This window comes from Pygoscelis adeliae, unplaced genomic scaffold, assembly GCF_000699105.1.
Source record: "Pygoscelis adeliae isolate BGI_AS28 unplaced genomic scaffold, ASM69910v1 Scaffold34, whole genome shotgun sequence".
Classification (NCBI taxonomy): Eukaryota; Metazoa; Chordata; class Aves; order Sphenisciformes; family Spheniscidae; genus Pygoscelis; species Pygoscelis adeliae.
In genome coordinates this window covers 2614865-2630938 of record NW_008824658.1, presented here as the reverse complement: position 1 = coordinate 2630938, position 16074 = coordinate 2614865, and the positions used below count along the sequence as shown (strand labels likewise).

General features: G+C 42.2%; 1 protein-coding gene across 1 annotated transcript in view; it reads right to left on the bottom strand.

The window, feature by feature from the left end:
- The window catches only part of ADAMTS2 (ADAM metallopeptidase with thrombospondin type 1 motif, 2), a 188629-nt gene extending 172799 nt beyond the window's left edge, over positions 1–15830 (bottom strand). Inside the window, exons 1-2 of the mRNA XM_009322760.1 lie at positions 15752–15830; positions 15074–15435 (exon numbers count right to left, since the gene is read on the bottom strand). Coding sequence (XP_009321035.1) covers positions 15074–15435; positions 15752–15830 — 441 coding nt within the window. The remainder of the gene's footprint in view (positions 1–15073; positions 15436–15751) is intronic.
- Positions 15831–16074: the final 244 nt, after the last annotated feature.

Here is a 16074-nt window from a genome sequence, read left to right as displayed (position 1 = left end):
GGCTACTCGTAAGCTATTCTCATCACCTCAGCACTCCAGTGCCAGGGCTCAGCATCTTGCCCTGCTGACACTGATCAGATGTCTCCAACTGCTCTTTCCTTTGGCCTTTTCTCTGACCCATTGCTTCCTCTCCCCAAAATCACACACAGGGACAGTCATCTCGCTTCTCTGAACACTACGCTCCTCCGCAGCAACCACAGTGCATTTTTCTCCAGTGAAGGAAGTATTTCCAGCTCATGAAAAGGAGAACGGTACTGCGCACCAGCCCAGCAGCAGCCTGTGGGGAGGTAGACTTTCAAACAATCTGTGTAGCTTTGGAATTCAAACCCGTTAACTGTGGTGGAGCGCATTAACCACTTCTTGGCAGCAATTCCAAAGATGGCCATTTGCTCCACATTCCTCAGCAAAGGAGCGATGCTGACAAGGTCCCTGGCTCTGTGAAGGCGAGGAGTGAGAACCTACAGGCCCGACTATCACCTAGAACCAGCTTCAGGGAGGACATCATCACAAGGAGAAAGCTGCCTCCACACAGACTAGAAAACACAAGTATTAGGGCTAATCTAGCCAGTGCACCGTGCTGGTCTCTGGCACTGCCTAGTGCTTTCATGTTTCAAGAAACACCAAAAATTATAAATAGTATATTGGATTACCTGTGCAGTGCTCTTCACAGAATAAGTCTGTTCCCAGAATCAACCATATTGTTCTCTGTAGCTGTCCTCTGATGCTGTGGCCAAATGCAGCAGATAAAGTAGTCCAGGAAGAAAAAAAAAATCTCTTTATTAGGGACTAAGTCAGGTTCTTAGTGATATTTGAGCTGTAATCAATACCTGAAGGGCTTGGAGCAAAGGTAGCTGCCTGCCCACTTTTGTCTCTCTGCTTTTCCCCCACTGCCACCACTTTGCAAAGCTGGTAAACACAGACAGAGCCAACTTGCATGGATGCTAAAGAAGCTTATGGAGACCAGCTACTGAATAGCAACAGGACTCTCCACATCAAACTTCAGGCAACCTGCACTACTCCTATGGCCAACGCCACTGGTGATGGGTATTTTTCTGATCAGTATGACAGAATGCCACCAGCAATATTCACTAGGTGGTTCACCAAAAGATGAAGTTTAACAGAACTTTGTTTAGTGCTTTTTTAAAAGGCTGGACAAAAGGCTGGCAAGGTAGCACAGAGCCAAATGGGCAGCTTTATGACAAGACGCTCAATGTGTGTTTCTGCCACTGTGTTCTGCTACCTCATGACACCGCAGCATCACAGCAAAGCTGTAATGTCACTTCTACTCATCAGAAGTAGTCAAAAGTACAACTCCACTGAAACATTGCAATTTCAAAACTTCTCTGAGTTTCCAGCTTGGTAAAATGTTCCAGCACTTTCTAATCCATGTTCAGTTGCCCTCTTTGAGTGCTAACAACTCCTCCATAAAGCAGCCTACGAAAGATCAGAACTTCCTCACAGGAGACAGGGGCCAGTCTATCTTCATCGTTCTTTCAAAGGATACTTAAAAGCACCTCACGATTTGTCACCAATAGCATATAGCAGTCACTAAGCGGCCTCTATATATGAGGATCTGCCTGTGACTCTGCCTTTTTTAGTTAAGAATGTGATGTCCTAATAACAAAATAAAATTTAAACTTAAGGATTTAGTAGATTCCTTGCAAATGTCGACATTGTATTAAGTCAAAGCAATGGACTCAGTGGCGCAGAAGATATATAGAGGATTAAATTTGACCTGATAGGTCTCTGACGTCAGTGAAAAGTGGTCTTAATATAAACAAATATAAAACTAAAAGAGAAAAAAACAACAGTTTCCCACAGTGGGATAGCTAGAACATACTGTAGGACTTGCAAGCAGTGATTCAATATTCCAAAATTATATCCTTGGGTTAAAGACTGCATGGAGTTCATTCTGGAAGTGCACTATAAAAATGTTACCTAGGCACAAACATTTCTTAAATCCACAAGTCAAAGCAAACACCTCTTTCAACCACGCCAAAGGAACACAAAATTGCCAGAAGCAGCTAAACCCTTCAAAGACCTAAGTATATTCATCACAGATGAATTTCACATTACTAACTTCGTATTTATTCAATAGTTTTGCCAGTGGTGTCATGATTTCTACAGGCTTGCATGATAACATGAAAATGTCACAAAAATTACGTCAGAATGGTAATTCAGAGACAGGAAGCCAGGAGGCCTTCAGTGAGCCCAGGCTTCTGCATGAGAACCAACAGCGCTCACAGCTGTGTCTTTAACCCATCTGCCCATTCACGACCACGGACTCTGAGAACCTTCCAAGATGCCGGGATCCCTGGTCTCCTCTTCCAATGCATTTTGCTATTTCCAAGTATGTAAACAAATCTGAATATATCACTTAACAAAATCTCATGTTAATAGTGCATACGCATTCACAGATCTTGTATGTCCTGCTGCCTCCCAAGAACAAGCGTATCTCTTTGCACACCACGGTAGCCTGCAATCCAGACTGTCAGAGGAGGGCATATCACCAGAAGAGTGTGAAAACATCTAATTACATAAGGCCAGGTCCTCAGCTAATGCAAAGTGACAGAGCTCCCAGAAATCCATGGAGACATGATGATGCAGATTAGCAGAGGTTTGGCTCATTATAATTGAATAGACCCAACTTCTAATTTTCCCATCTAGTGACAGATTGTTGGAATCCTGACCACCAGAATCTCAGAGCGCAACGAGGAGTTGAAAGGAGATTGCGTCAGAGAAAGTAAACTCCAGTTTGGCTGAAAGCATATTTACAATCCAGGAGTTTCAATTAGCTGTTGCTGAATTATCACAAAAGTCTGTTGAACAGATGTGCAATTAGAGTTTTTCTCACGTTGCTCTCCCTCATGACTTGGGGTTTTTTGGTTGGGGGGGTTGGATTTGGCATTTTTGGGTTTTTTTGCAAGTGATGCTAGTTTTATTGAGGTTAGAGCTAATAATCTCAGGCAGAGAAAGCTCTCCCCACCATCACACCTCCAGCAGTGCAGAAGCAAAGAGGGGCAACCTCAGTAAGCGGGAAAATCTTTCTCCTTTCTGGCCCCATCTTCATAGGAAGAAAGAGGCAGAAGAGTTGTCAGAATGAGCCTGCAAATTCAAGGCAGCTGGAATTGCCTCCTCCTCCTGGCATGGACCAGAGGAGGGTTTCTCCTGATCCCTCCCCCTCGCTTAATGCATCACCTCTTGTGTGGCAGGGATGTGGTGTGAGGCAGAAGGGGAAGAAGGTTTAGCAGAGCTATTTCAGTTTCAGAAGCATGCAGTTCTGTCCTGTTCCATCCAGCATATGGGATATAAACAGTGATGGGAAAAGCTGCACTTGAGCCTCTCATACTCACCTCCCTCACCACCACCACCGCACCAGGGGACAGAGAACAAGGTGAAAGACAAGGTTATGATGTGGAATACTCCATGGCCTGCTTTTTGTCCCAAATTCTCCGCTAATCAACCTGCCCATACAAAGCCAAATGAAGCCAGTGAAACTAAACACACTCACTTCAACAGCTTTGGAACAAACCCAAAGATCAGCTACTTGCCATGGGACCGCCCAGGCCTTTATGCAAAATGATGCTGGACCATGACATAAAAATTGACATAGATCTACTTTTTCTGTGTGATCCTCTGTTTAGATAAATGCAAGATTATTCTATATTTTCGTAGGTTCAGCATTTTTATTCTATTTTATAAGATGCATATGACTATTGTTGGCTTTAATTTAACTGCAGTGAACTAAAAACTCTATTTTCATAGTAAATTCATTACTCTTTCCTACTGAGGAGTTTAAATGAATTCAAAACATCTTGTAAATTGTCTTGTCTTTCTTTGCTTGTCTATTACTTATCCAGACTGAGCTTCATATTCCTCTTTCAGAGTGGTAAATCATCCTTTGATTAATCACATTTTTACACTTACTGCTTATGTCAGCCTTAACGTTGCCATAACTTTGCAAACAAACGTAATATTGACAGACACCTCTAGCATTTATTTAGGGATTAAATATTTTCATTTACTGATGAATGGTGGGTCTGCCATTTTCACAATGAAACCTAAAACTATTAGGAAACTCTGATTTCAAGCTTTGCTACAAATCTGAAATCAATCCAAATTCATCCCTAAAACTTCTTCATCCCTAAGCTCTTCATTGGTATTGAACTGAGGTGGTGTCAAATTTGTGCTTCGGGGTTTCGGGTTTTTTTTGTTCCCAATAGGTAAAAGATTGTGACCTTAGGTAGGTTCACACTGTTCTACAGAGAGGTGTTTTGAAAAGTTTCAAAGCCATGTTTTTATCTCGCTATTACTTACTTTGTTTAAGTATATGAAAATTTTTAGACATTTTCAGCCTTGCAAGCTTCAAAGCCTGCCAGCTTCCAATATAACTCCTGTCACGTGAGAGAGTGTTGGCACGTGAAAGACTCTTGGCCCAGCTCAGCTGTCTTCATCATCAGGTAGTGATTTATTTCTCAAAGACTGTTTTTTAAATACATTATGGTTTGCAGAATGCCTTCCAAACAACATCTCTCACATTCCTTCCACAGCTCCTCTGCCTGGGGAAAGAAATAAGCCTAGCAATTTTAACACTCTAAACAATCAAGACGTATAGTCTTCTGCATATGAGTTGGATGAACATGATTTACCCAAAAGCCATGATTTAAAACAAATAAAACCACTATTAAAACAGTAACCACAGCCTGTGCTGCCACCTATCCTTAGTTAATCTTTGCATTTTCTGCAGGCTCTTTTTCCACTTCCAAACTATGGGCTCTGTCCTGCAAACAGATCTCCCCTTCAACTGATGCAATGGCCATGGACACTGGCCCTTGTACCAGCCTTGGGAGCCACACACTGAAAAATGGGAGAACATGCAAGATGAATCTACTTAGAGCGGGTACTGGATGTTAGTTCTGTCTTCTGTATGTGGGGGAAATATCAGCAAAATTAGCAAGTCTTTGGACTAAAATCTGTGCTTTACCCTCTTCCCTTCTAAATGCTATCATTTTACTGTATTTGTATTAAAATTTAAATGGTTTATTACTATGTTTAGCTCTTGAAATATTTTTACTCCCAAGAAAATAAGCCTTGTCTTTCCTGTTGGACTTGCCATATTATTTTGACTTTCTCCATCCTATACTGAATACAATGTTCATTATATCATACCAAAAAGCACATGTTCAGAAGCACAACTTGAAAAAGAAACTCCTCCTACAGGCCAAATTGTGCAAGAGTAGCACTGAATCTGCAGTCCCTGTCCTTCTGGGTGTGAAGGTGCCTTTGGATGAGTTTGCCTGAGCTGGCTAATACATGCCCACCGGACATGCTGGAAGCTGCTGCTGCAGCCCAGCAGCCCACAGGGCACAGAGGGAGGAGGCAGGCATGTAAGAGGGACTACCCAGCAGCAGAGGGAAGCAGGCACAACAGCAGGCTGAGAGATCTACGCTCAGGGCTCCTGCAGAAACATGCTGTATTGGATACAAAATTCAATCACTCCTGCCATTTCATGGACTGCTTCTTGTAAGTACTGCAAGTGATGGGGTAAAAGAAAAGAGGTCAGGAAGAGCTGCTGGCCAGCCTGCTAGTTAGCCATGCAGTTTCTTCTCCGTACGTCAACTTCATCATTCTTACAGTAGTAGTAAACCAGAAAACACATTAATAAGGGCTTACAGACTCAGGGCCTACATCAAGATGCAACACTGTGCCATCCTAAAACCTCAGAAAGATATTTTGCTTTTATGTCTTTTAAAGACCCGTTTAAATGTTGACCAGGTACATCCTTCTAGTCTTCTTGCTTCAAAAATCTTGTAGAAATAGTTCACCTTCATTAAAGGGCAATATCAGCTGCTACCTATAGTCAATACGCCCAGTGAAGAGAAATAACTTAAATGCATTAAATTAGCTTTATCTAGTCACAGATAGAAGGAGCTCTTCTTATCCACAAAGATACCAATGATGTTCACTGACTCTTCCCCATTACAGGATTAGTAGGTTTCATGCTTAATTTCAGTAGAAAATGGATTGTAATCTGTCCCCTGAGGTCCACTGGGCTCGAGGTTAAATGCTGGGAAAAAGTGGTCTGACCATGTAATGAAATTCAAACACAGAGGTGGCAACTACAGGAAAAGTTAAAGGGAATGACAGTAGGAAGGAAGTTAAAGTAGCTTGCTTTATAGTTCACCACATCGAAAGAAAAATGATCATATTGTACTTTGCAGGTGTAAGAGTCAGAAAGTACCACGGACCCTGGGCAGTTTCAACCTCTGCATTCTCCACGGAGAGCTGCACAAGTGAAGAATTAATTGTGTTTATTTATTTTGAAGATAAAGGTCATGAGTGAAGCAATAAAGAGGCAAAACATTAAATTTGACATAAACCAATATAAAAGGAATAAGAAAGAATATAAACCTGAAGGGAACGCTGATAAACTATAACACGCTTAGGATACCAAGACCAAACAGTAACAGCAAGTTGTACAAATGGGACTTCAGTTTTAGCAAGGCAAAATTTTGGAAAACAAACACATTAGTAGATACTGTTCTACAAGGGACATTAAGAAAGAAAGAAAAAAAAAGGCAAGTGTATAAATTTGTGGTCAGGGCAGGTTCTCCCTGTGGCACCAGAAGGGCTAAAATGATACCGAAGTTACCACATTCAGTGACTGAATCTCCCCCACTTGAGGGGCAGCAAGCCCACGTAACACATGCCAGTGGACAAACTCTCTCAGAAGTACACGCCAGACAGGAGAAATCCCCGTCTCTTGCTTTGTTTTTACCATTCAGCAACTTGCCTTTCCCTTCCGACTGCTTCTCCCACCCTCCCTTTCCCCCTTCCCCCATCAGAATGACTCTTCTCCCCACGGCAGCAAACTCCATTCCTTTCTCTGATCCCGTAACACTCCCCTCCAATGGAGGTGGAATTTTATTGCAAAGTACAAAAAAAAATCAAGCAGAGCTACAAAGCGGAAAGCCGTCATCCGCAGAGCAGAACAATTTGTTTGTCCAAAGCTGCAGTTCCAACTTCTGAGGCTTAAAGGCACAAATCAGGCTCCCTTAAATAGACCCATTCCAAAATCATGAGAATAAGGATGTGGTTTTCCAATATAGCTTGAGTCTATCTGTTACTGAAGGAGCAATCTCACTTCCCTCCTCGAGCCCAGCTGAGGGCGTTTCCACATTCATCCCTTTGCCTATACAAACGTCCATCTCACCCCACAGAGAACCAGTTCAAGCACCTAAACTGGCAGGCACCAACTCACTGGTTTGGCCACACACCCACTGAGCTAATGTATGGTGGAGTAAGAGAAGCAGGGTGCCGGAGCAGGGGACAAATGGGAGCACAGCAGGGGGAGCAGCCAGGGGAACAGGATTACCCCTCTCGGTAGCAATGAGGTGTTAAGAGAGACTCATCTGTACTGTAAAATGACACCTTCAAAACAGCATATTTGGGATGATTTTCACTGGCCTGGTGATTTTTGAGACTTTGAAAAAAACAACTTAGGTTTCTCTGTCTTTTCCTTGAGGGAAACTCTTACTTAAAAACACTTACTTTAAACAGAAAACAGTTACTTAGAAGAAAACGTTAAAAAATTGATGCTGAGATTCACACTTATGAGTCCAGGAACTCCAGATTTGAGAAAAATACCAGATGTTTTGAGACCTGCGAATAACTCAGAAGATCTATAGCAGAGACTGTGATTTAGATATGAGGAAGCAACGTGCTCTTCAGCACTTGAAGAGGACACTCTTCTCTTCAATGTTACAGTTTAATAGAACGGTGCTGAAAACAGCGTGTGAAATGCGGGCCTTTCATTTTGCAGACTATTAAAACTGGGAACCCGCTGTGTCAAGACTCTGCAAACAAAGATGAATTTAAAACACACACAGATAAAGAGGCTAAAGAAACCAGATGTGATGTGTTAAAGAACTTACTGATACTTTGGAAGGAGGAGAGCAATAAAGGGAGAAGGTGATTTGAAAAAGAGGGTGTGCACATCAGAGCTATTCGCGGGAAGCAAATGCAAGGTTGTGCAACCCCCTACAAGAAACTGAAGACCTGCTCCCTGATTCTCTGTTTTAATCAGGCCCAGTATAAGAAATGTCCTAGTGTGCAATTAAGTAATGGCATGACCTGCTTACAAAGCAACAGTCACCATTAATAAAAAGTGCTCAGAAGTAGGTCGAATAAAATACTAGTGTGATCTGTGGAGAAAAGGTCCTGCTCCATGCAACAGCTGGAATTCTGGTTGATCCAAAAAACTATTTTCCAGCCTTCTGTAGCAAAAGGTAAACATGCAATTAACTCAAAATGTGGGAATGTCTTGCCATTTGCAGGAGTCTGTACTGTTAAATTCTCAGAGAATACTAGAATACCTTGTGCACCATGAGGAAGCACTGAGCTGGTAGCTAAGTAAGCTAATAGCATTTTTTAAGGGACACACCTTTGGAAGCCGAAGAGGGACAGACTTCTCAAAATAGATGTTCTGCTTACCCCAGAAAGTAATTATGACCTTATCAAAATTAGTTACTATATTTGGATCTTTCAAGATGGAAAGTAGAAGGAGCCATTAGGCACATTTTCTTGGATGTACATGGTTTAATATTCTGGTTGGAAAACTAGTTCTTGTGTGGTCGAAGAGAATAGTACAGCTGAGATACTACCACAATGAGGACAATGCAACGCAAGGTCAAATAGGACATAAGGAAATACCTATCTTTTATCCAAAGGCCTACAACATACCACAAAGATACCGGTTTTGATTGCCTGCGGATATTCTGTCCAGATGGTGTCCACCTGTATGATGTAGGAAATTACTTATTCTGCTCTCAGATAAAATGTAGGTGAGATGATCCATGCACAGAAGATGCAAAGAAAAAAATAGTGCTTACTGATGACAGAGTCTCTTTTAAGGACAGCAAAATGAGGATAATTTACTCCAGTTAGAGGCTGAATCATAGTGTTTACACTCTCTGTGTTTCAGACTATAACATTTACAAGGGAAAGTCTCTGCAATTTACACAGCAGAAGGGGCTGTGTACTACAAGGCTAGCGTTGGCCAGGGACAGTAGAAACCCAGAGAACGGGTTATGAAGCAAAGTCTCTGTCCTGTGAAAATATATGGATATGCTCGAGTGTTAGGCATCAAAATAGCTCCACTGCTTTCTGTCAGGCAATGCAGGTCTAGAATAGCATGTGTGTGGATGTGGATGTGGATGTGCAGTCAGGCTCTGATTGTGCTAAAATTTACACACATGCCTGGCTTAGACATGTAGAGACCCCAGCTGAATTCAAAAGACCATGTGGGTTAACGGAGATCCCACTCTAATCATCTGCAGAGGAAGGGCTGCTGTTTTCTTAAAGAGAATGACTTTTAGATTTTGTTCTATACTGTCAAAGGAATTATTTGCATTTCTCCTGCCACTGTATTATAGTTCTACTTGTCCAAAAAGAAAAAAGCCCACAGTGGTTTTTGCCATTACACAAAAAACAGATGGCAACTTTGGTTTGATTTTGTTTTAATTTAAAGAGAAAATGCTCCCAAATGAAGAGATTATATATGCCAAATGTTAATCCACTAAAAACGTATGCAACCCGATCATAATGTAAATGCTAAGAACTTAGAATACAAAAAAGAATTACTGGAATTATTTGTAGCAGGCATCTGTTTTAACTGTCAGGCACGCAACCTGACCAGACTTTGAAGACAATATTGTGCTACCTTGAGTTCTGCTTTTTTGCTACATCACAAACCATTGTAATCCAAAAAACAGATAAAACAGAAACTAAATTGTAAATCCATATGAAAGCAGGACATGGAGGTCTAAAAGGAAAAATAACACAGTTATATAAGCATGTTTATCTTCTCCTGGTGTATTCATTGTGAGCAGATCCTTCACCTTCTTATCCAAGTAAATTACATGATCCACCTAAGGTGAGTTAGATTCAACTTCAGCTCTGTGGCCAGTTCCAGGAAAGCACCTCTGTCAGGAAGGTATTTAAGAATATAACCTTAAAACTCACTGACTTCAAAGAGCTCAAGCTCAAGCTCAAAGTGAAGCAGGATTATACTAAACAAGGATAGATTTCACAAGGTGTTTAAACGTCTTCAGGAATGCAGGGAACGTGGCAGGAGGGAGAGGGGGGATATTCATCCAGGAAGGCGAAAGGTGGGCATTTCACATGCCAGGTGGTTGGAATTGCTCTCAGGAAACACTATTGACCGAATCTGGAACCTGGGTTCCTACATTTACAATTTACATGATGTGCCTAAAATTAGATTATATGAATACTTCCCTGTAAAATAAAGACTGCAGAAAAAAAAAATATTCCATTATCTGATTTTAAAACAGTGAGGAAAAAAGTAATAATACAAGTAATATATAACAAAGTCTTGAGACAACTGACAGACGTGCACTTACATTAACAGTAGTCAAAGCACCAGTCAATTCCTGAAGATTCATGACTAGCTAGTAAAGTGAATGTATCACCACAAACCCACCCAGGTCAGCCCAGTACTACAGTTACTATTAGTATTGGGCATGAGTCTAAAAAGCATTGCTGGCTTCCCAAGCATTTCTAGAAGAAATAGCATCCAGGCAAGCAGCCAGCCAAAAGGCTTCTCTCAAATGGTTTGCGAGGGTTATTACAGCACACGGTGAAGACTGAAAGTTGTAGAGCAAACCCTGCCTACTTCATCACATAAGAAGAAACACTTATGTCCATTATACTAGTAAGGTGACTATGGCTTGGTACCCCAAGACATGTAATGCTTACAGATCCATAAGAAAACATACAACCATGAATGTCCTGAATAGCTTACTTTCTGTATGTCCACTTCTAGTAACTTTCCATTTTAATGACAATATAGTTAAATTTTTTGACAGCTGATATTTTAACTTTTAAAAAAGGAAGAGGATTATACTAACGAAGCAGAGCTAAGACATCATGTTGTGTTATTGAAACTGATGTTCCTCTATTCGCTTCAGTGGGTGCTAGATCATATTGATTATTCAACCTGAAGCTGTGATCCTCAGCCTTTTAGGATCCCGTCAGTAAGTCTAACTCTGCACTGCAGCCTAATTTAATCATGTGCTCATTATCTATACCAGATGTGGTGTTTGTATTGTGTTCCTCCTGTATCTGCTTGTGTTTAAGCACACATCCTAGCCCACAGACTACAATGTTATGAGGAGACTGGGAGAGAGTTTATGTCTCTAAAGTTCCACAACCAAACATTGCCATCCTGTCAACCTGAAGAAGACATTTTTGGCACATCAGCCTCAAGCATTGCAGAAATACTTATCAAAATAAGAAATCCAGATGCATAAAGAGTTCTTCTACAACGGCAGGTTCATCTGCTGGGGTGAAGAAAGGGAGTTCCCATACTTAAGGCAGTAATATAGAAAGACTGCCATAATTCTAACTCTTTTTTTTTTTTTTTTATGGCATTTTTACAGCCTCCAAGCATTTCTCCTTCACAACTAACCCTTGGAGAAGACAGCCAGTTCCCTCATCCTCCAACTGCATCCACAAGTAAGGATCTAGCCAAGGACCAAGAATGTACTCAAAGTGCAGTATCTTCCACAACAGTCTGCAGGCCACGGACAGCTGACCATGTTGGTTCTGCCCACACAGTGGAAAATTAGTTTGAATGTTATCATGCCAACCAAGATGATACCAAGTTGTCCAGAGTGTTTTTATCTTAGGTGGGAAAGCTTTCACAAAACTTTTTAATATGGTAAAAATCATATCCATAATTCAGAAAGCTGTTAAGAAAGCTGTTGATCAGCTTTAACTTTCCAATGATTCGTAAAGACCCACTTCAGCTCTGAAAACACACCTAGCTTGCATACTTCAGAAATTCTCTTCATCTGTCTCCGATTTGATTTTTAGGTCAATAAAACTAAAGTTGTCATTGAATTCTGTTACAGAAAACTGAGAGGACCCAAACTAACTGCGTATCTCCTCAGTCAGGGCAGCAGATAATTCTGTATATGCATTCACTGTACCTTTTCATTTTTTAGAATTATCGCAGATTAAAAACCTTCATCATTTATAGTACAGTTCAAAAATCTGTTCACAGATCTACTATTTTCATGTAAATCCATTCCAACAACTTCTCATTTTGGCAATACCAACACCACCAGACAGACTCGTCTCAGACAATAATTGGAAAATAAGACACAGTTAGCAGTAAAGTGCAAACCAAAGGGGATGTTCAGAGGAAATAACATCAGAAGTTGGCAAGGTGGCAGATGTATTCACTGACTTGAACCAGATTCAGCCAACAAAAGTTTGCAATGTAAAGATCAAACTATGAAACTTCAAATATTATTTCAGCCCTAATGTCTGGATGCAAAAGCTGGAAGCCCACCAGAAGCATAGACAGATGTCAAACCACCTTCAAAAGCAAGCACTTCAAGAAAATACTAGGAATTAAATGAAGCAAGTTTATAACAAACAACTCTAACACTTGTCCGTTGACAACTCAGTTGTCAGAGCGCTCCACCATCCCTATCTCCAGAGTAATCTAGAAAAGGAGGTGGAAATACTTGGGGTATGTTAGGAACACTGGCCACGGCATGTATATTGTTAGGCAACTGAAAGAAAATCCATGGTACTACAGAATTTCTCCACTGAAGTAAACTAGGTGTGAAGAAAAAAATGGACATAGAAAACCAGTTGAAAATAGCCTTGTCCATGTCTTCATTCACATCTGAAATACCAATAAACCTGAGAATAACACACAGCCCAGTGGTCTCTAAAAAAGTTTTGCTAGCAATACACTGCTCCACAGTACACTGCTCCAGAGACTCTTCAATACTCCTTGCAAACACAGGAAATAAAAAGGTAAACCGAGAGACAGTTAAGTGCAGTATTAACTTCAGTGGGTTAGTTGCTCATTATTGTTGTCCATGGACCAGTGGCTTTTGGGGAACCACTAGTATCATTTCTTGGAGTTTGTGTAATTCTATTGATATCTCTTAAACTCTCGCCCCACAAGAAAGAAAGAAACTGAGATGGAGGGAATGGGTAGAGATGGAACATAGTACCCAAGGGATTGGAGTTCAATTCGTTGTTCCACAACAGATTTACTGCACAATCTCAGGGAAATCATTACGGCCAGATGCTTAAAAGTATTGAGGTAATGCTTCCTGCGGGAAGGCTTCAGTGACCTGGGCAAAAACGAACATGGTCTCTGCCCAGCAACATTTACAATGTAGACACGCGCTGGAGGAAACAGTAAGCCATTTCCAAATGTATTAGCAGAATCACAGAAGTTGTAGTGCCATGCAAGAACCGGCATGACATCCAGATTAGAATATGGCAGCTCCCACACTAGACCAACTCTCCTGCTTCTTCTAATGAAAACAAGAATGCTGGAAAGAGGCAGGCACACAAGTATGGATACAGGTTGAAAGCTAAAATACTTTTGGTAGCTTTCTGGATTCTAGCTGTTTATGAGTGCCATTGAATTGAGGCCTGGCTTCATTCCTTTGCACTTGAGAAGTTACTTACAAATGAGAAAAGAGCAGCATTTTATAAACATTTTGTCATTTACACATGCAACATGAGGCCTTAGGCCTTTAGAGTCTTATCCATACTTTGGCTTTAACTCCTGTTATATTTTATAATAACTCTCTTCTCCAAATATAAGGAGTCCACACTCTGGCTAACACTGGGAGGAAGAAGGAACAAGCTCCCCCACCACCCTTACAGTCAACACCTGTGCCAATGAGAAGAGCCGGCACAAGGCAAGCAGCAGCCGTCAACAGGATCTTCCTCCACCTTTCAGCACAGATGAACAAGGAAGAAGAGCTTTGGCTCCACCCCAGTTCTGCAATGCCCAGAGCAAGTAAATTTTGCCTTACACGAAATAATCTGTGCTAGGTATGGAGAGAGCAAAGTACTTCTGCTTCCCCACCAGAGGAGGCCTGCAGGCTCATATTCTGCTTTCTGAATTGTTCTTCTTGCTCAGTCCTGGTGTTCCTCTTGCCCTCAGACAACTGCCCACATCAAACAATTGCAGCATTAAAACCTGCTTCTCAAATCAGGAGTGCATGTGGCTAGGAGAAACCACAGGAAAGGAAAGAGTAAGGGGAAAAATATTTGATTCCCTTCCATTCTCAGATAGCCAACATACTATTTCCATACATGTTATCTTCTTGGCACAGCAAATGAACAACTTTCTATGATTAAATAAATAGAAATACAACTGACTCACCCTGGCTTTTTATGCAGAGAACAGAATGCATTAAAATTAAGTAATCTCAAAACTATGAATTCTAAAGGGTATAGCAAGAAAATATTGGCTGGATAAACTGTTCATTATCAAAAATATAGCCCTTTTCTCACTAAACAAATTGCTGTGCAGTAACTACTGTTCAAATGGTAGTATGACAGTTTAGGATGTCAGGGACAAACAGTTATAATTTGACTGCTGAACATGCACTCCAGAACAGAAAGCTGCAGCAAGTTTTAAAACTCACGGCCTTGCAAAATGTATCACAGGGAGCTGTTCTGCTTGTAAAACTCAAACTCTTTTGCGACTTTCCATCAATCACTTGATTAGGCAATGAACCTCACCGACTGAAAGATCCATGAAAACAGACTCTGAATAAATTAAAATTTTCCAGGGCAAAACCATATTTTACCTATCACATTTGTTTCCAGGGCAGTCCAGCCCGTCATTCGGGATTAACTCCTCTAAAATTTCCCTTTGCAGACTGGAAGTAGAAAGTGGAAGAGGATGCCGAGAACATGCCATTTCATCCTCTGTTTCAAAGCATCAGACACCTCAAGTAACTTTACCACAAATCAACATAAATCCTGGCTTCAGCTGCTCTGTTCCAGAGTAGCTACCACAGAGCATGTGCTCAAACTTCTAGTGCCACTGCCTGTAAGGAAGTGCCTGGTGCAGCGCAGCTATTCCCACACAAGGGAACATTAGTTAATTTGCATTCACAGTTACCATATGAGGTGTGAGTTTCTGACAGTCCACACATTTTATATTTAAAGACTGTAGGAAATTAATGTAATTATCTTTGATATAATAACAAAAGTTACTTACCAGCCCATCGCAATTGCTGATAGCGACTGAAGCATTTGGCAAATCAGTGATATCCCCAACATAGAGGCAATTCCCATAGAGAGGTTCAACGTGAGTCTCGTCAGAGTCCTCCTGCCATTCAACTGTTGCTCCAGGGGCCACGAGCCTGGAGTTTGGCCGCAACCTGAAGTGAAACTCTCTTCCAAAAACAGTGACATTGTAAAATATTTGCTCATTTGCTGCTTCACGTTGCAAGTCCTCCGCAGCTCTCCTGAAGCGTGCTTTTGGCGGTCCAGACACCAAGTGGGATAGGAACCTGCCCTCTGCATCGGTGCTGGTGGGGATGACAAGGCTGTACTCCTCTATATTCCTCAGAATTGGATCTTTACAGGGAGAAAGCAAGAGAGGAGAGAGATACTAGAACTAAACATATCCTGATGCCGCGGGATTTTTATTCCACTATTCATTAGCACGGCAGACACTTACATAAGGCAGATGGACACTGCACTCTGTGCAGGCACTTCATTCACCGGCATGAAGTGTGCAGAGTTCATTCAAACTTGCCCTTTGCTCCCCAAAACACCAGACGGCAGCGTGAGCCTCCCCACCCAGCAGGGACCCCGCACTCCCGCCCCCCCCCGGCCGGGGGGGCCCCGCCACCCTTTGCCCACCCGGCGGGGCCCCCGCACCCCTGCCCACCCGGCCGGTGCCCCGGTCGCCTCAGGGACTTTGGGGCTACCCGCGTGGCAAGCGATGATAAGAGGACGCTGATCCACATCGGGACTGCTCGGAGGGGCAGGGGTACGGGCTTGGTGCGCAGGTAGCAAGCCTGCAAGGGAAAGGCACGTCCCTCAAACTACCCCCGGCGCGGCGGGGATGAGTCGACTGGTGATGGGGACGCCACGGGCAGCGATCGGCAGCGGTGTCAGCGGGAGCCCCGGGAGTTTTGGACGGCGGCGATGGCCGGGGCAGGAGGGGGGGGCGGCCGGCGCGCGGGCCCATGCTTTCTTCCTTCACCGGAA